This window comes from Vanessa tameamea, chromosome 5 (assembly GCF_037043105.1).
Source record: "Vanessa tameamea isolate UH-Manoa-2023 chromosome 5, ilVanTame1 primary haplotype, whole genome shotgun sequence".
Lineage (NCBI taxonomy): Eukaryota > Metazoa > Arthropoda > Insecta > Lepidoptera > Nymphalidae > Vanessa > Vanessa tameamea.
The window spans coordinates 5343365-5364813 of record NC_087313.1 but is presented as its reverse complement, the minus strand read 5'-3'; the positions used below and the strand labels follow the sequence as shown (position 1 = coordinate 5364813).

The following is a 21449-nucleotide window of genomic DNA, read 5'->3' as shown; positions in this document are numbered from 1 at the left end:
TTTAAAATTATATTAAATTTGCAATATATTTGTCTTTCGTATTATTATTTGTGCAAGTTATAATTAATATCATTCAGTAACATCCAATATTAAGTAAGTTAGAACAATTTTAATAGAGAATACGTATCAAGGTGATATGTTGTATGATAAAATATTAAGAAAAATTACAAAACCGGTAATATATCACAACCTTATGGTTGATACCGGTTATATTAAATTGATATAGACTACGACGATTGGATTTCTGTTGTTGTGTGCAACATTTGTCTGTGTAGAATTAAGAAAAAAAACGCGTTGGTGTCGGCCAGCTGTTTTTATTCTGATTGTTTGAAAATCAGTGAAAATCATTATGGATCAAAATTGAACAGTGTCATTCATCTTAAAAGGTGTCATTTTGTGAACTGAATGTGTTTGGTTACTTATTCTGAAATTAACACAGTGTTGAGCAAATAATCGATTTAAGGTTTTGTCAAACCAAACGACAATACTACGTTTATAGTAATTTATTACGTCGCAGTTTAGTTTGAAAGCGATGTGTATAAATTAAACTATTGAACTGTGCTTCATTTTATGTGTCGAATCCTGTATAAAATTAACGGATAAAGAACAAGGTAAGGATTTATTGAAACTAACGTTTGTTGATTTTACCCTGCGATTTATGAAGGCCATGCATTGTAATTAAACCTTGATGTTAATACATACTTATTTATGTAACTATTTAGTTAAAATGTTGAGCACATCGGCTACTCAATACAATCAGCATGGTTTATTAATTAGAAAAATGTTCGTGATTTTTATTCATCTACCTGACACCTTCCATTTTGTTTAAAATTTAACAAGACTCAAATCTTTTGTTCTCCGATTTCTGGCATTACTATTTCAAGTCTTTGTATGTATTGTAAAAAAATCCATAAAAACAATAGTGTATTTAAAAATACTATTAATTTAATAGCATTTGAGGATTATTATTTTTTTAGTATTCATCAAAGTAATAATTATTTAATGTAACTTATCTTGAGTAAAATTTTTTATTTTTGTTTTATAAATAAAACAGACATTACATACATGATTTTCAGTTAATCATCTATAATTTAATTAGGACATGTGGCCTGTTTTTTTTTCATTTTACTTAAAAGATATTTCTTTGTCTCGTTACATTTACAGTTTATAATAATTAAACTTATTAAGTATGATTTCTTTGTTTAACAAAGATTGCTATATGATGAGCAATTCCCTTGAAAGTATTAAACAAAGAGCCGAGTTTGCTTTTATAGAATATCTTAATTATTATTGTTTGTGTACCAATGATTACAGATTCTGAATCTACAATCTTTAGTTTAGTTCAAACAACACTAATTTATTTACTTAAATTTTCTTTATAATATAAATTGTGACATTATAGCACACATGCATTCATCCTGTTCTAATTTTTTTTGTCTAGTTTGTTGGATTTTATTTTAAGAATATAGTTGTGATGCATTTTGGTAGATTGTGTACATCACAATATACCTTAGTGCATGCATTTCATAGAACAAAATGATCTAGCAGTTCTCCACATGGTCAAGATATATTGGTGTAGAGTAGTATATATAATTTTGCTAAAATAATGTATTCGAAACCATAAGAAACCATACATGTGATTTCATAAGTGCAATATTATAGATAATTTAGTTAGTGAGTGAACTCACAATTGAGCAATTTTCTATGAAACTGGATTTGAATAGAGCATATTTGATGAATTTAATGTATATTTTTCATTAACAAATGAAAAAGTATCTTTTATTATTATGTTTAAGTGTCTGCGACAATATTTATTATGTTATTGATTTTGGGGAAACCAGAAATTGATCAATTGCGATCTATTATATATATCTTTTAGTGATCTAGTTCATAGGAACAATCATTCCTTTCCCTTTCCAACATTTATTTTGATATTTGTTTTTAGCATATCTCGAGTTATATTTCATTAGTTATTTCTCATACAATCTAAATTTTTATTTAAATCATACTCTTACATTATAGCAGTCTAGTTTATACCTTAAATACATTAATTTAGTATAACCTTACAGATGTAGATTAATAATTTTTTTTTTATTTGAGTAATAAAGAAAAAGCTAATAATTATGATTCATATTAAATCAGTTTTTCTTTGTTCAAGTTACTTAATACTCGATAAAAATAATTTTATTATTTTGTAACTCTTAACAAAAATGACCTCTACTGTGTCGTTATATTAAATCCATACTTAGTGCTATGTATCCTCCAGTTTTATCTTGTTTTTTTTTTTTTTTGAGTTGGCATCCTTATTCTTATATGCAGTTGTTAGTATATTTTATCATAATCTAGGTTGTGATTATTTTCATACTAGATAGGCATAATAACACTGAAAACTTAAATAAATAGTTCTTATATAAAAACATTGACTTTCCTTAAATATGATTCAATAAATTCTAGTAAGTATCTATCAATAGTTATTTTATTATTAAAATAGTCTCTGGTTATTAATCCATATATTTTGATTTTGTTATGTATGGATTAAATTTGTCACATAAATTTCCATAGTCTAAATCAGGGCTATTTGTCTTGCTTAAGCATGGGGTTAAGTTTCCTATTTTAGAAACATACCATTGTGTACTTATAATGATTTAGTTATTTTAATTGTATTTGTTTTTAAACTGTTTTTATTTGTTTCTAATTTATGTGGTTTTTGATGACTGTATGTCATATGAATTTTCGTCACATAGTTTGACCTTAATAATAAAATGTAATTGCATGAATTAAGAAGAACGGAACTTAATTTTTTTTGTTTAAAATAATACATATTATAGAGTAGCAAAGTGACATATTTAATTTGTGCGGGGTACGACGGCAGGGTATCACGGCGCCAGTATCGATCGGGTCTCGGCTGGGCCCGGCTCTGCGCCTCTCGTAATCATCTCTACGAGCATTTATTATTAATAAAAAAAAACTTGTTTGTAAATATTTATGTTATGTATGATGTTTTTAACAAAAAACATTAAAATTCGAATGCGCCAACATTGATATCTTCAACATAAGCACCTGGCTAGGTAGATAGATACCTGACTACGTTCAAAACAGACTTTCTCAAATATCATGTTCTGTAAAAAAGGCTCCGCGGGCCTCAGGTAAAGGTCCTATCAGGTAACCTCCAGGTGTTGAATTACTATTATATTATTTTAAATATCAAACATAAACATCTACAATACATTGTCGACAAAACGGCCACAAATTTTGCCCTTAAAAAATATTGTAAAAAATATTTATATACTTATAAAGCAAGTGCAAATAGCTATGCTTATTTCCTTTTCAGCAATGCTATGTACTTGTGCTGCGAAATGAGCTAAAGTGTAGGATCGAGCCTACGACTTCCACTAGTCAATTCGTATACCGGTGAACGATTGCAACAGTAAAATATACTGCAATATTTGCCATAATGGACCTTAATTAGCATGTTTTGTTTATATCACCCGATTAAAACAACTCAATAGCAACTAAATTCGATTGCTGTTCCATTGCTTACGGCATTGTTGATTCAGTCACGTCTAGTCGTGTGATTAATTCAAATCGTGATTTTAAATATGGCTGAGACAGAAATATACCGTATACAAATATAGATCCTCCCATTGGTTAGGCTATAAATAATGATTGTGTTATTTAGACGTTTACAGTGTGAATATGAAAACTTAATTATTATTTCGATTTTATCACGTGTCCGTTCGTTTATTGTTGCTGGTTTCATATCCCTTCAATATCACCTCTATATCACACAATAGTATTTTATTATTATATAAGTCTAAAACTTTCGCTACGTTGTAAAAAGGTTTTGATAGCGAGTTGACTCAAATGGGTATATAAAATGAAAGTCACATAAATAGGTATTTCCAAATACTTATTAGTATTTAAAGCGATTGATAATATAATAATTATAATATGAAATAATATTTTTAATTCACGTCATACCAAATAACGTAAAGGAAAATGCATAATTATGATATATTATTGCATAAATTAAATACCTAATTTCGCAAGTCGAGAACAATATTGTTCATCGGGATCATAACTCTAGTGTGAATAAGTAATTGTCTCGATATCACTGTCTCGGTCGATATAGGGTGATGTTCCAACTATATGTTTGGTAATTTGACACTCGACAGAAATAGGCCATCACCTGTCCCCCACCAATATTGCTGAATATTGAACGCATATATAGACGTAAATATAACATTCCGCTTCTGCAGATGATATTTATCTTATCTCGACGAAAATGTGTTACACGTTATATTTGAGCTCGTATCTGTTGTTGAATCGCCTATATTTAAATGTAAAACGTATGCACCCACATATTCACATTATTGTTTTACTAATTCGTACCCGCAGATGCGCGTTCGTGCATTTTTCCAGAATAAAAAGTAGCATATATCAATCTCCGGTCCATAAACTATCTCTATGCAAAAAATCATTTTGATCGGTCTCTCCGCCGCTGCGTGAAAGAAGACGCAACAACAAACACACTTTCGCAATTTATAATGACTAAGGTATATTAACTGAAATTTCAACGAAAAGTTAATGTTTTAATGTTCGATAATATGCAACCAGTCATCAATGTACGTAACGTACCTTTTTATTTATGTAATTTTCAAGTTTACCAACGTCCAACATCTACCGTTATGGAAATTGGAGTAGTGAACCATTGAAACGATAAAGTTACATGTTTTAATACTTAAAATATTCCAAGCTGTATTTAAATATATAATTTGAATGCCTAAATTATTTTACAATATTTACTATACATATAAAGCAATGATGTTTAAATTAATTGTTCAAATTAAATTAATTGCAAATACAAAATGATCACAGAGTTATTCTTATACACGAAGTTGAGCGATTATAATCTATGAACGATTTCAAACCAATATTGGCCTACTTACGCACATTGTGTTACGACCCTAGACTTGAACTGAATTATTCACGCCTTAAAGATTACACGTATCTAATGGAAATATATAAGTAATAAGAACGTAAGGACGTAACTTTTTAATTTTTTTATTATAAAAGGAGATTATTAAACCTCATATAATTTGAGGGGTGCTACTATTCTCAAAAAATAAATATATATTGAAGAAAAAAGGGTTTATTTCGGCAAAATGCTATACTAATATCATATGTAATAACAAATAAAATATATTCGGTATTAGATTTTGATTCTATAATACAAGATAAAATGTCTTTTTTGGATTGGTTTTTATTCTGTGGTGCGAGATAGCATTGTGCGCGGAGCACTCGGTTGAGCAAACGGCACAACCAGCTGTCACGAAACCTTTGGCTCCATGTCGGCGCGTTACGACACCATAGCTTTCTCCGTTCACCAACAAAGCTGAGCTTTTCGATTATTTCTTCGCCATTCGCTATAGTTCAAGGCTTTTTAAACTCCCCGTTATTTTTGTTACGGTGATCAACGGTATCTTAGTATAATTTTTGGTTCGTGTATTGTTTTATTTCTTTAATTTATTTGTATTTATCAAAACTGATTTTAATTTTCGCGAGTTTCAAAATATTTAATTATTCGTACATACAATATTATACAATATTATTGCTCTATAATATTGTGGTAGTGATTTTAGTTAAGAAAAGATGTTTAGGTAAGTAAAATGAAGTAGAAATAAGGAGCAATTACTTTAAAAAATAACTACAAGATTTGTTTTGTTTACGCACACACACACACACTTGGTATGTGGTATCTGTAGACTGCAACCCTTTTTACTTCTATCATTACGTAGTTAGTCTTAATTCTATCACTATTTAGTTCTATTTATAGTTATCTGTACAATTCCAGTTCCTACTTCGTTACATTGCAGCGTCAACTACGATATAACCGCTACAAGTATTCATATATCAACTTAAAAGATAAGAGCCACCCCAATGCTCTCAGTTTTGCTAGTACTTTGTTTCTTACGTTCTTTGTTCTACAAGTCTCAAAGTATATCTTTAACCGAGATTTGGGTCACCTTCGTATATATTACGCAATAAAATATTCAGTTTTTAAATAAATTACAACATTATAATTTTATAAGACAGCTTAATACCGATATGTGTTTAACATATAAGTAATAACAATTGTTTATGGGCGTAAAAAAACGAATGCTATAATTGTCATAACATTGTGTCAAACTTTAGTAGTTTGGAATGTTTTGTTTTAAATATTTCTTAAGAGATAATTAAGCAGCGACACCCATTAAGCCAGGATAAGAAAAAATAGAATAACAACAAAAGATAAAAGGCTAAGTATGGAATCGAATTTTGATTGAAAATCGTCTCAAATCACTTCCGATTCAGGAGTTCCAATCGAACGAACGAAAAAATCGAACTATGTGAACGTAGTAGTATTATACACCAACCGATTCCACGGAACACGAATCAGAGAACGCTATTTCAGTCGCATATGTAAGACGGTCGACAAAATTCACTTCCTCTATCAAAAGCAAAACAAATCGTTAAACAGAAACATAATAGAATATATTATACATTGCTGTATTTTTTAGTGTATGTGACACGCAGTAGGTATAAATACGGCGTTGCATGTTGTTTGTGCAGCGCGACCTTGCCAGCGGTAAGACTAGGAGGAAACTGGTTTATAGAGCACTTGACAACGAACAGCACCGTTTTGTTTCTTATAATAAAGCGTATTCGCTTATACCTATGGCATATACGAATCAAGTCGCAATAACACGCGTTCATAGAGTTCCACTAATAAGAATTTTCAGGGTATGTAATTATAATGTAGCAAAACGAAAATAGTTTTATCATATAAATGTAAATAAATAGTGACTGAAGTAGTGTGCGTCGATTTTGTTCGAGTCTTTTCTGATAGCGAAACTAAACAATAATATTATTATCTTCCAGATGGAAGTATAGCGTTTGATATAAATTAACTAAGGGGAAATTTTTAGTTGGTTTTTGCTTTTTATTATTATTTGCAGTTGTTAAATGGAAGGGTCGATTGAGAGTTCGTTGAACCTGTAGGGATCCGTAGTCGCGTGTGTTTCGATGTCGGCGGGGGCGCGGGCGCTGCACTGGGCCGGTCGTTGACTCCCCCTTGCTGCACTCGTGTGAAATACAGATTGATTTTGTTACATTCTCGGTCTCCCTTCGGTCCATTGTTGAGTAGAACACTTCATATTTCCGAATGTCATCTATGAAATCGATATTAAAATTTAAAAAATACCTTTTTAATGGTAGCGTTAACGATATCTATTTATAGTGTAAAGGCGAATCACCATCTATAACAGCACATGCTTAACCACCGACGTAACTGTTTAAGGAGTGGAGGTAAACCGATGCATACATAGCAGTGCTAGTTAAAGACTGGAATTGTGCATCTCGAATATTAACCAGGAAAGACAACTATAATATAGCAACGACCGCAAGCCTTACCGCAAACCTATTACTGGGGAGCAAATATTAACAAATCCTTAACAATCTAGGACAGCGTTTAAAAGCATTGAATACGAAATCATTGGACAATTACTGCGTGCACAAAATTAGATCCAATCCTAGACGTGCACTTTTCCTTTGTATGAGTTTGGAAAGCATATAATTTTGTGACACAACTCAAAGAATATGCCACCCCCGACAATTTTTCTCAATCGAAGTAAAGTAAAGTAAATTTTCCATGAATTTTGCGAATACTACACTCGAATACTTATCATTAATGTGATTCGAATGCATTGAAAATATTTGAATGCAATCGCGTTATTATTCTGACCATATTACTAGTCCCAGTTCCAGGTTATACTCATAAATATTCACACGAAGTGATTTCCATCTGACTTGTGCCCTATAGAGTCGAACGAGTATCATATTTGGTGGGGAATAACGCTATCTATTGTACGTTTAATATATAACAGTGACCGAAACGTCCAGACTAAAGCATCAATTTAGACATAACGAGTATTTGATAAGATGACACCGGCAGTCTGACAATAATGCAAATTTGCTTATGAACTTTATAAGTACAAGTAACGATTCAATAGCATATAATACATAAATATTTTAATTACAAATTGTATTGAAATCTTCTTTGGCGAGGGTAACATTTCGAGGTCGTTGTCGCCTGCAACGTTTCAAATAACGTTTCTGACGCTTTTTAAAGCTTACTTCTGCCATGTTCAATGACTTTTTCTTTTTTTTTTTTTCAAATGCATGTCCATGTATAAAAACAGACTGTCTTTTAAACATAATAAGGATATGTAACGACATAAAACAGAACGATAATATAACAATTTTGAATTCAAAATCGTTTTGTGTAACGCTTAGTGACGGTGTCAGGGATAATATTTTATCTCGAGGTAAGCGGGGTTCAGTCCTGTCTGCAGCTCAGTCAGGTTGTCGACCATCGGCCTTGGGGTGCAGCCCCAACCATCTCAAAATACCCAGTGTATACCGTATATTAATTTATTCCTATAACGTTTTACTTTCCAAAGCTTACTCGATGAATTCAAATATAAAGATAATAATTAGCGCTTTAATGTCTGCAATTCCCGTTTTCACTTTCGTTTTAATATTCTAAATCAATAATTGTATTAAATTTTTATTTAAATATTGTATTGATTGTTATGTAATATAATATATTATATTTAGTTTGTATAGTCATCGTTTGTGTTCTACTTCTCGGTGGAGTCTACATTCCGTAGCGTATATATGTATAGCATTACGTTTAAGAGTTAAACAAAATTTAAAAATTTCAAGTTATATTATAAAATAGATAAAACATGTACATCATTTTATTTGCACTAGTACCGCTTGTAAAATAAGCAATTTTTTATTTACTTGAAAAATCATCCTTTTTTGTACCTTTCGAAAAATAAAAATATAAGATATTGAATTTTTGCATAATTATAATTTAAAAAATGGTAGGTTGTTTCGATGTTCACGTATCTATTGAATTTGAAATCAGTATATAATCTCAGCTATAATCAATATTACAAAAGTAACTATATCTTTCAGTTACACTAAAATTACTAAACCACTGAATCGATCGTAATAAAATTTAACATAGAGGTAGCCTGAAACCTGGATAAGTATAAACGGTATGGAGTCGTGACGAACAGCTGCTCTGATTAAGAATCATACATTTAACTGACCAACATTAAAAACGAGACAATGCCATTAAAAATACGTACTGTGAAAATGAAACGAACATACAACCACTTTTTTTATATCGGTTAAACAATTAAGTCGCTTACTTTTTACAACGATTCTTTGAAAACGGTCACGTCACGCAGCAATAACAATGAATCAGTGAATTCGTTATTTTAATTCCTTGTCGTTCGTTAAATCGAACTGATTCAATACTCTTGTGTACGTCATGTTCGGAAACCCCATTTCTTATCCATTTATTCTATAACTACCTGTTTTTCACGGATAACAAAAGCCGAGACGTACGATGGCCTACCTACCTGCATTCGACTGTTTATAATTCTGGTTTATTTTTCGTGCTGCTATCGACCCAAGATCGACTCGAGCAAGCGAGTTTATTTTAAACTGGTTGAAGTTGTTCTGCTAGCTTCTTTGATACCGTTGATCGATTGTAATTAGATGTTAAATGTTTGCTAAGATAGTAATATTGCTGTAATGTATAGAAAAAAATTTGATAAACATTCGTTTATGTGTCGCGTAGTTGTCATTTGACTAATATTTTTTACTGATATCAGTTATATATTCTCTGCAGACTTGCGTCCGTGCCTTTATGATTTTCTTTTTATATTAAATATAGTAATCAACAGGCTCAGTTACATTCTCAAACATAATACATATTTTGTTTCACAAAAAAATAACCTTTGTTATTGCATACTCTGCCTACGTACCATGTATTTTATTTTTTTATGTTCAATAGATTTGACGTGACTGAATTCAACCAAACACAAACTTTCATAAGTACATACAAACTTGATATATTAGAATTTACATTGGCTTAATATTGTTACGCAAGTTTCTTAAATGTCACTGTTAAGTACTACTAGTTTCTTGGTCTAGTACGTCCCGTTTTAATCGTCCGCGTTAGCAAAAAACCTAAAACGTGCAGGCTTGTTGTGTTGCTGTGGTGCGGTCAGTCAGTCAGTAACCATCGCCAGTGGCTCTTTGCTCCACCTCTCACGAAACGCAATGTAAACATGTATCACATAGTTTATGCATGTAACACACTCATGTAAGTAAGTAGGTAACTAAGTAGGTACCTAATATAGGCACTCACTATTTCCAAATGTATGCAGAACTCTCAATTCACCCATAACCTAACTATTTATTTCATAGCATTGTAGGTATTACACCGAAATTAACATGTATTATGACTTAGCGATAAGCGAAGGTTTATGGAGATTTCGGTTAGGAGGTCGAACACGAATAAGTAGTATAAAATGACTTCTTAATTTCTTTCGGTTTGAGCATAATTAATATATATTTAAATAAATGAGTAATCTTTAGGCATTAAAATTTTAAAATTGATTTTCCTATCTGTAATTTAGGTTACAATCACTATGAAAAAATCTACGTAATGCTTTGTACGTTATTTACTTACCTATTAATTATTATATCGCAAAAAAAATATATTCTTATCATTAATGGTGTTGTATGTGTTCAAAACTATGTATTCCGCAAACAGTATCTACCTCTATTAATATACATGCATATTGTCGATACATATTTCTACTACGTCATTTATGTATTGTATTTTATACATGTTGTTATTGTTCTAGTTATAATTTTCATGTTGGCAAAGGTAGTGGCATTGCCATTTATAATAAATGTTACCAGCATCTATAAACATGCACTTATTTAGTAGTTCCTTTTTTTTATTTTAGCCAAATATTCACCTGTATTCATCATTTCAATATAAATGATTTAAAAGACATATTGTTATTTAATAACCTAAAAAATATATGTTTAATGCGGTGTTACGATTTTAAACTAAATTTAGAAAAAAACAATTCAATATTACTTTAAATTAAAGATTAAAATTTAATTATGATTTTATTAAAAACTGAATAAGAAGTAGTAGATATGCAAATATATTATAGATATGTATAATATAATAAATTAAAAAAAAAACACTATTTCCTAAGCAGCACTTGTTTATTCGATTTTTTTGACAGAGTGAATTAATTTAAATCGTGCATTAAATAATATTGAATAATTTGTTAGATAGTGAAGGGTTTTAAAAATGTGAATTAGTTTGTATAGAAAATCAATAGTTGTTCATGGTAGGATTTTAGTTTGGTATGCTGGCAACATTTTATTTCTTTGACAGGCAGCCAGCTGTATGCAAGTAGAAAAATAAGTCGAAAAGTGTAGCTGTCCTTGATGTGTCATCTATCACGATAATTTCTATGAAACGTGGTGTTAAAATATTTCAGATATTTACGTAAAAGCACGTTTTATGCAGTTAATCAAAATATTTTCATTAGGGTCTCGTCACAAATACTCGTAACATAAGAAGCCTGCTCGGGTGGCAGCAAGTGGTACTAATTAATTGTTGAAATGTTTATGTAACGCAGCGTTATTCATGTTGCTGAGTATGCATTTATCTTTGTTCCAGTTAAGCCGAGAGTGAACAGCAGTAGTGTAAAGATTGAGCAAGATCCAGTGAGTGTGACTGTTCTCTAGTGCTTTGTGGTGATGTGTTTGTGATACGGCTGAAGGTGGTGAATGCTGAGGCAGCGGTATAGCGCTCGCCCGGGCATGGTGCCGGATAGGTAGCGGGCGCGGGCGGCCTCCGCAGGCCCCACACAAGCAGCCGCGTGTCTTCCAGCGTCGTCTATGGCCGAGCAACAAATTACACCGTCGTCGCACTCTGCACTCACGAGAGAGTCCAGCAGGTAACTCCATTAACAATGACATGCTTCACTTTACTCAATATTGTACAGTGGCCTGGGAGCGGGCTTATTTCACATAATACACAGTCTCTGGTTACTCAACATTTTGTAAATAATTATTGAAGTATGATTAGTCATACCACTCTCTATATGTATAAAGCTTAATTTTAAACTTTCTTTTTCTCTATTTTATTATATAAAGGAATAGTAGCAATGCCACATAAGGAATTAATAATATTTATATTTACTTCATAAAAGCTTATGTTAGAGGTGGAGAGGGCAAAAGGCCAAGGGGTCAGGATCGAAACCGTGACTTTACATCACTAGGTCGCCCATAAACCATTGTGCTATTATCGCTTAAAGATTTAATTGAATGTTTTTATATTAATAATATCAAAGAATTTATTGAATATAAATATAATATAATATTGGTTTATTTTTTATAATCCATAAGCAAGTGTAATGCTTGTATTTGTATGAATAGTTTTTGGTTTGATTAAGATATTTTAATATACCAAATGTGATCTAAATTATCTAAATTTGTCGATAATTATCTGATATTTGCATAGGATGCAAGTTTGAGCTGTTGATTGTACAAATACATTGAAATTTACACATTTTGCTTGATTTTTTTAATTGTATAGATAAGCATAATTCGCAAAATAAAAAAAATTAAAAAGTTCTGTTGGTGTGGATACAGCAGATTTTTCTGATGACTACTTTTATTTTTATGTTCAAAACTGTAAATTCATACAGCAAAATACAACAGATACTTTTGTTTGCATATTAATTTTGTTATGTGAGTCATTAATCTCTTTTTTTATATATTTTTTTGTAGTTTTGACATTTTAACCTTATGTCAATGTTGATTCTCCTCAATAGTAATGGCGGCCTTAGCCCAGCTGTGGTACATTTATGAGCTGTAACTTTGCTTTTAACTTACAATGTTGATGATGAATGTAATAAGAAGTTATACATTTTATATAATGTATATACCAGATATACATTTTTAAACCTTAGGTTATAATTATGTGTAAACTTAGTGTAATCAATGACATTTGACAAACCTCATAACTGTTTACCTTTTGTGTCATTAAAATGGGTGATAATAGTTCTGATATGTTTTGATCATTTACCTGTCTTTATATTCATAAAATACTAAATAAATCAGCTTGATAGGATTACTCATAAGCTCATATATCATTCAATGATAATATTTTTAAGATTCATCATAGTTAAATAATTAATCATTTCTCAGCAGGAGACCAACATTTAAAAAGACATGCCTTGGCCCATATTTTGGCTCTATGCATGCATTTTGTTCTATCAATCAAATTAATATTATTACATTATTTTCATATTTCTTAATTTTATTTATTCCAAAGCAAAGTTATTATTAATAGTATTTAACAATAATAATTAGACTATCAATGTAAATTATTGTTTGCTTACAAATAATTATATTTATAATGAAAATATGATATTCTAATGATACGAATATCATACTAATGTTTTGTCTATTAGTTAATGATAAGTGGAATGATTAACAATAATTATGCATTAGGCAGTTTGAAATGACCAGGTATCAACTAAAGATATGTAAACACAATAGAATTAAATTACAGATGACAAATATTGTGTTATAACTAAACAATTTTGAAATTGTTTATGTTTAATCATTATACGTCTGGTTCAGGTCTTCTCCTAGCAGGGTGGTGGGCGGTCGGTGGTTGCGTCAAGTGCGTAAAGCAAGCCGCAGTCGTCGGAGCAGACGTAACGTGACATCGCCTTTACCACGCACCAGCCGACATTCTTCTGGCCGTAACTTCGACGCCGAGCCGCGGACGCAAGTTGAACTTCGCAGAAGTTCACGCCTCGTTAATACATTACCGCGTTCAGACTATTCTCTCTCTGAACGCTGGTCCTACGGAACAGACGTTTACGAAACTCGTTACGATACCACAGATTACAAACACGGAGACACATCTAAGCTTTCAAGCAGTCCACCCAAACGCGGACGGACGTCGTCGCATGACAGGAAAAAACAGAAAAGTCATAACACATCAAATAGCAACACGAAAGACGAGTGTGTCGCGTATTGCACACGTTCTCGTACTGCACTTAAATCGGGTGAGAGTGTTAGTGAACTGGTCCCGAACAATTTAAAAGCAAACTCGGTTACGCGCAACACATCAAATCAAAGCCCTGTAGAGGCTCCGACTCAGCAACCACTACTGAATCAGACAGAGGGAGGTTTACTTCCTCTAGACGAAAGGGACTACGCGTATTCGCCTTTCAGCTCCTCGACTATCACAGAGCTACTCGATTCTGACTACTCCGTTTACAGTCCTACAGCGAACCGTAGAAAGGGGAAAAAGAGGAAACGTTCGTCACATCGTTCGTTGTCACACAGAAAAAGCAATTGCTTTGTTGACTTAGAGGAGTGCAGAAAGAAATTTAAAATAGACTCGCACAAGGAGCTTGCGGAGACCAATAAAAGCGACGCTACTGACAGTCGAACCCCCGACTACGAACTTGAAAAAGGAGAAGCATTTTCTGCACAAGCTTCCTGCACTTACCGGCTACGTAATCGGCACAATCGCGATCTTGGACCACCAACCTCTACTGTTATTAGTGATAATACAGGTAATAATAGATTCACTTTACACGTTTCTTTCGTTTCCTAATACAATATTTATTTTCTATTTTACTCATAATACTCGAATTTCGATTTTTTTTAATACCGAGCATCGACGAAACGTATCATTGCAATTTCGATTCACTCATTTTGATATTCAAAGTGCAGCTCCGTCTTAAGCACAACAAGGGTGCAGGGAGTGTTGGCGATCTAACCAACCTGGCCTCCTTAAAAAAATTTAATGTCTCTTAAACTCTCATTGATGGTCCAAAAGTTAAGACCGTTAAGACGGACTTGTCAATGTAACAGCTATACGACATGACTGGAAAAAGATTAGGCATAGGATCAAAGGTTTTATGACTAAATCATTACGTACTGTTATTAAGACTTCCTTTACAAAAAATAGTTACCATATAATTTTTACTGGTCCGATCTGAGATAAGAACCAGGGTCGTCGTTATATGCGGTCGTATAAGTTAGCCACCAGACCAACGAGGCAGTTAACACACATTGCCGAATACACACACACTCAAACACACAAGCATTTTGATACATTAAAATTGAAGCTTGCTAAGTGGCTTATCAGACATTCTTATCATCCATCAAGTGCACCCATTATTGTAGATAATGTAAATAATAATTGTGTATTATTATAGCGAGTCCGTCAACGAGCGACGTGGTGCACACGCAGACAGCAGCAGAACGTAAGAGCTTCGCAGATTTCAGAGGAAGGACCACCACTCCACCACCATTCAGGGATTTACAAGGTAAGGATAGGTTAAAACATGTGTCTTCCTCTTTTGATTGTCAAATCAATAATGACAGATCGAGTCAAATCGGGGTTTAACTAAATATTCGTTAAACAAGACTGAATATTATGTAAAGATGTTATTAACTAATTAATTATGTAGGTAACTAATTCCTAATATTTTTTGTTAATAAAATTAATCTTGTCCACAGAAGCTAGCTCGTCTAAAGACCACCATTCTGACAGCAAACTATTAATAGTTCCCCGTGATCTTCCATACTTACGTCAAACTAACGCAAGAAGGGTATGTCTTGTTTTTATACTTAATGCCATGCAAAATCAGTAGTGGGTTTTCATATTCAATATCTTTACATTCAATCTGCTGATGTGGCTGCATAGTAATGATACTACTGCCCATTGTTAAATGCTAAGTGGCAGACACCCCTGACGCTGATGGCTAAAATCGGTGAGGCAGGCCAGCCAGGGTTCAATTTATTTGTAAATTTTATGGTAATAGTTATGGTATGTGAATGCGTGTGTATTTGCAGTACACACGCATTCACGGACGTAAACATTGTTAATGTAAGCATAGCCTGCAATGTAAACCAGCCATTTGGAGGTTTTTATATATTTTCAAAAGTATTGGTTTATTTTTTTTTGATTCAGTCAATATTGTTAACTCAAAACTTTTGAATACAAAAATGATTAATTAATGAAAATGTAAATAATTTTTTTATATGTTTAGGCAAATAAATATGACTACATTGCTCTTTGTTTACAGAGTATCGCTGCTGCAACGGGTGCGACCCTGGGTGCTTGCTTGACGAGGGGGGCCAGTACTTCTCAGCGTCAGAGACAGGATACTGCATCTAAGAGACAGGTACCATATTTATTACATGTCGAAATAGAAGAATACACTCTTATTAGCACATGTTTTAGATGTAATAATGTTTATTTTCACATGCAAATATATATTTTTTTTAACAATAAGATGCAGATAGCATTTGGATTTATAATGTTGCAAATACTTAATAGAATGTTGCAAATACTTAATAGAATGTTGTAGTTAAGAAATTACTATTTTGAAATATAATATTATTGAATACAAAGTTTTCTAGATTTATTAACTATATAAACAAACATATATATACAAATAATATATACAAATAATTTGTAAGATATTGTTTTTTAAATAGAAAATATAAAAAATAACATGCACTTGTGTGACAAACGTGAAAAATATGTCGATTATTAGATTCAACTGCTACTAATTTGAGACTCATAATTTCTAATTATTATCCTAGACAAATATTATACAAAGTAATTGTTTAATACAAGAGTATGCAAAGCAAAGTCCACAGCTCGATCCCGCTGTGTGGCGAGCGAGTGTGTGACCGTGCGTGGTGTGTGTGCAGTCGGGCGCGGGCGAGGAGGCGGGCAGCAGCGCGGGCGGCGCGCGGCGGGCGCGGGCGCGCGACATGCCGCAGCCGCACACGCCCTCCACGCGACGAGACAAGCGAGGTCGGTCGATACTACATGCGAATGGTCATATTTTTGATGTTCTGCTTTCGCTATATGCTCGATGTTTTATGTTTCTTTCGCTAAAGTGAAATACATTATTCTGACTGGGTTCAAATATCCATACTAATATTATAAATGCGAAAGTAACTCTGTCTGTTTGTCGATCTTTTATGGCTAAACCACTGAACCGATTTTGATAAAATTTAATATGAAAGCTGCAAGCTTGAACTTGGTGCAATGACATAGGTTACATTTTTATGGTATGTATGTATGTATGGCAAAGTTTTATTTATGTTGTGTTGATAGATTAACAGTTAGAATAAAAAAAAAGTTTCGTCATTTATTAATATAGATTTTCGTCAAAAAATCTTGAAATTGATTGAATAACGTATAAATTCCTTTTATAAAACAGCAGGCAAAGGCAGCCTGGGTTCGTGTGCTAGTACCGGTGGCGCATCCAGCCGCTCTCATCCACAACCTTTAACCACGGTATGTATACATTGTGTTATCGAAATAATAATATGATTACGGAAAACAAATCGTAACTTTGCTTATGGTTAGTACTTTTTATAATATCAATGTATGTTATATGCGTGTAGGGTGCCGTTGCATCCACATCGTCTACCCCTCCGGTGCCAGCTTCCGCCGCTTCGATGCCTGACAACGCGTCTAATGATGCGAAGCCTAAGGGCAAAGGTAAATATCCTTAATAAATAAAAATATGTGCTTTATTGTCTTTTTTCTTCCACAACTATTAGTAGTGCAATTGAACTCTATGGTCTACCTGAAAATTGTTCTTTTTATGATTGGCCGACCTAAAGTCACAAGACCTACCAAGACTCAATACCTATTTTTTAATAACGATTTACGAGTTCGTTGTGTACCGGTTTGTAAACCGGTGGGTATTATATAGGCCAACTAAGAAGTTAATTTTGTTAAATGCATCCGTTCATCGATAATACACAAAAGCCTCAGCCATCATGGTGTAAAGGAGTTACCCCCCCCCAGCGGAAGCGTGGCAAGCAATTCTGCCAAATCATTTTTTCATGTAGCTTGCACACTGCGCCAAACACAAATAAAGACGGGCCAGCCAGTGATTTTTACGAGCTCATACATAATTTGTATTAATAATCGTCACTTTTGAAGCTTCGTCATCGGCGGAGGAGTGTGCGGCGGGAGGTGCGGGGATCGCCGGGGCCGCGGCGGCTGCGGGCGGCAGCGCGGCGGCCGAGGAGTCCTCGTCCGAGGAGGGCGAGGTGGGCCGCCTGCAGGCGCTGCTGGAGGCGCGCGGCCTGCCGCCGCACCTGCTGGGCGCGCTCGGCCCGCGCATGCAGCACCTACTCCACAGAACCGTCACTGCCAACTCAGGTCCGGTTTTATTTATCATGACGCACTAAATATTAGCACTGATAATTAAGTTATTTAAATATTTATAATAATGACTTTATGGTGATGACATTATTTATGTTATACAGCCGCTTCCAAAGCCGCACAGCTTCTAGCCGGCTTGCAGGCTACTGGGGACGAGGGCCAGCAGCTGCAGGCCGTAATAGAAATGTGCCAGCTGTTGGTGATGGGTAATGAAGATACGCTGGCCGGTTTCCCGGTGCGGCAGGTGGTGCCCGCGCTCGTCAACTTGTTGGCCGCGGAACACAACTTCGATATGGTGAACATTTGATGAAATTATGAATATCTAATTAGGATTAGTCGTACTTAATATTTAATATTTTAGCTACTTTATAAATAAACAGTACTACAAGAAGATTACTCAAAAAGTTGATTTACAAGACCTTGTGTTGAGATATATAGTGTTATTGATTATATTCTTTGTTGCTATATTCATTCGTATTGTATGTATATAATAGCAGTACTAGCTGTACTGCTATTATATACATACAATTTTAAAAATAGATTTTATAAAAAACGATAAGTCAATGTAAAATGTCCCAATGTAGTGGATGCTTTTAACTATTGCTGTGGATTATGTGCAAATTATCAAGCACAATTGATTGTATTTAAATGTAAAAACATCAAACTAAAGAAATTTAATGCTATTAAATATTTAAAAAATACATAGAAAAACTACTAAAATGATATATACTAAACTATTCACACATCGCTCACAGATGAACCACGCGTGTCGTGCGCTCACGTATATGCTGGAGGCGTTGCCGCGCAGCAGCGGCGCCGTGGCGCTGGCGGTGCCCGCCTTCCTCGACAAGCTGCAGGCCATCACCTGCATGGACGTCGCCGAGCAGAGTCTCACGGCGCTCGATATGCTATCTCGCAGGCACTCCAAGGCTATATTGCAAGCGGTGGGTGTCTTTGTCTTTAAATACAGGGACAGTGTCACGGTATTATTTTTGTACTAAACATTAACATATCTTTTTGACAGAGAGGTGTGTCCGCCTGCTTGACTTATCTAGACTTTTTCTCGATAAATGCTCAACGTGCAGCACTCTCGATTACGGCCAACTGCTGTCAGAATCTCACACCAGATGAGTTCCATCTCGTTAGGGACTCTCTGCAATTACTTGCTAATAGGTAAGCTGATTTCATTATTGACTTCAATTATTTTTCTGTTTAAATTTTGTACAAAAAATATGCATTTGGATTGTTACCTTCCAAGGAAGTAATTGTAGTTCTAAATAAAAAATTATATGTATATATTATTAATTTGCTTCCAGACTTACAATTCAAGACAAAAAGTCAGTGGAATGCGTGTGCCTCGCCTTCTCGCGTCTAGTAGACAGCTTTCAGCATGACCCTGCTAGGCTGCAGGAGATTGCCACTCCGGAATTACTTACGAATTTACAACAACTCGTAAGTCCATTACTTAACTCATGGTAATAGTTTTCAGTTCAGATGAAATTATGTGTTTTAATGAAAAAAAAAACCGAGACGAAGCTTTTTCAAATTGTAATCGTTTGTGATCAGCTGGTAGTGCAGCCACCGTTGATTTCGGGCGGCACGTTCATCACCGTACTGCGGCTGCTGTGGGTGATGTGCGCGGCGTGCCCGCAGCTCGCGCTGGCGCTGCACCAGCGCTCGATCGCCGACACGCTCCTGTGTCTGCTCACCGGCTCCACTCTGCACCAGGAGGTGATAAATTAAATTTGTCGTAGAACTTCTTATGTTAGACTGTCAGCCATGTCCAAATGATAATTAGTTAAAGTCGAGATATTATAATCATACATTCTAATGTGGTAATTTAATTATTGATAAAAGAAGTGAGGGTATTTCACGTAGCTAAAATAATTTATCTACTTTTTTAAAAAAAAATCCAAAAGATACATTAATTTGAAAATAAATAATAAACCAATGACAACAAATCTTTCAGCAAGTGGAATTGTTACCACGTCTTCCTCAAGAACTTTACGAGATCACTTGTCTAATCGGCGAACTAATGCCTCGGCTTCCCACCGACGGCATATTCGCGGTGGATGCGCACCTCGACCGACCCTGGTCCGCGCCCACCGACCGTTCAGCTCAGTGGCAGTGGAGAGACGACAGGGGTAACTAATTAGTATATATTATTTCAAAATAACACTCAAATTAGGACACGTAGAGGTGAACATAATTTGTTTAATGGTTTACAATTTTTACACTTGTTATTCACAACGTACACGTTGTACATCATAAGCTATTGAGATCTGTCTCCTGGGTGTCTCGATTTCATTGCAATATTTACTGCGCAACGAGGGAAAAATGGACAAAAAAATTAGAAACTAAAACTGGTTTCATTCGTCGCTATATCGCAGACGAGACGAGTAAATTCATCACCGTCATTATATTTTCATTAGTCACACAAAACTTTATAGGCGTATGGAGGTCGTACTCATGGGCAGAATGTCGTGCGCTAGAGGCGGGCGCGGCAGCGGGGGAGGAGGAGGTGTGCCTGAGCACGCTGGGCCGCTCGTACACCGTGGACCTGACGGCCATGCAGCAGCTCAACGACCACACTGGCACCGCGCGCTCCGTGCAGCGCGTCGCGCCGGCGCCGCACCCCAGCGACCCCGCCGCGCCCGGCTGCGCTGCGCCCGGTGAGTCACTTGCCGGTCTCGCTCGGTGGTCGCTCGACGGTGGACTATCTTCATGACGTCACGTGTATTTTAGACCCGCGCATTGCGATGGTTCGTTGCAACCCTTCCCTGGTGCGTGCTCTACTGGGTGTTCTTCACGAGGTGTACTGGAGCTCGGCCGGGCCAGCGTTGCGTGCGCAGGCACTGAAGGCTATTCTACGAGCCGTATACTACGCCGACGCTCCTTTGCTTAGACAAGTACTGAAGACACAGGCAAGACATTACTTCATATTTTTCGTAATATAAATACTTAAAAGTAATATAATCTAAATAAGTATACCTATCGCAGGTGATTTCGTCACACATCGCGGGCATGATGGCTTCGAGTGACTTACGTATTGTGGTCGGTTCTTTGCAACTCGCCGAAATATTGATGCAGCGACTGCCTGAAGACATGGGCGTGCAGTTCCGTCGAGAGGGTGTGCTTCACCAGGTGGCGCAGCTCTCCGAGCGCGCTCCCGGGGCGCCTGCAACGCGACAAACCAAACTTAAAGTGAGAACTCATGAACTAGAACCGATGAACGTATATGGATATCTAATATAAGATTATAATCATAATAATAAAACTAAAA

The 21449-nt window shown here is 34.8% G+C and overlaps 1 protein-coding gene across 2 annotated transcripts in view; it reads left to right on the top strand.

Annotated features, from left to right (window-relative positions):
* Positions 1-248: 248 nt before the first annotated feature.
* The window catches only part of Ctrip (circadian trip), a 30723-nt gene continuing 9522 nt past the window's right edge, over positions 249-21449 (top strand). The window contains exons 1-19 of one of the 2 annotated variants that reach the window (XM_026628825.2): positions 249-611; positions 11612-11891; positions 13585-14534; positions 15183-15293; positions 15487-15578; positions 16056-16154; positions 16690-16795; positions 17208-17284; positions 17395-17491; positions 17942-18163; positions 18271-18461; positions 18922-19110; positions 19191-19339; positions 19483-19618; positions 19733-19897; positions 20136-20310; positions 20617-20838; positions 20912-21090; positions 21167-21370. In XM_026628825.2, coding sequence (XP_026484610.2) covers positions 11833-11891; positions 13585-14534; positions 15183-15293; positions 15487-15578; positions 16056-16154; positions 16690-16795; positions 17208-17284; positions 17395-17491; positions 17942-18163; positions 18271-18461; positions 18922-19110; positions 19191-19339; positions 19483-19618; positions 19733-19897; positions 20136-20310; positions 20617-20838; positions 20912-21090; positions 21167-21370 — 3423 coding nt within the window. In that variant the 5' untranslated portion in view covers positions 249-611; positions 11612-11832. Of the gene's footprint in view, positions 612-11317; positions 11535-11611; positions 11892-13584; positions 14535-15182; positions 15294-15486; positions 15579-16055; positions 16155-16689; positions 16796-17207; positions 17285-17394; positions 17492-17941; positions 18164-18270; positions 18462-18921; positions 19111-19190; positions 19340-19482; positions 19619-19732; positions 19898-20135; positions 20311-20616; positions 20839-20911; positions 21091-21166; positions 21371-21449 lie in introns of those variants that run through there. The other variant, XM_026628826.2, reaches the window with a different exon arrangement.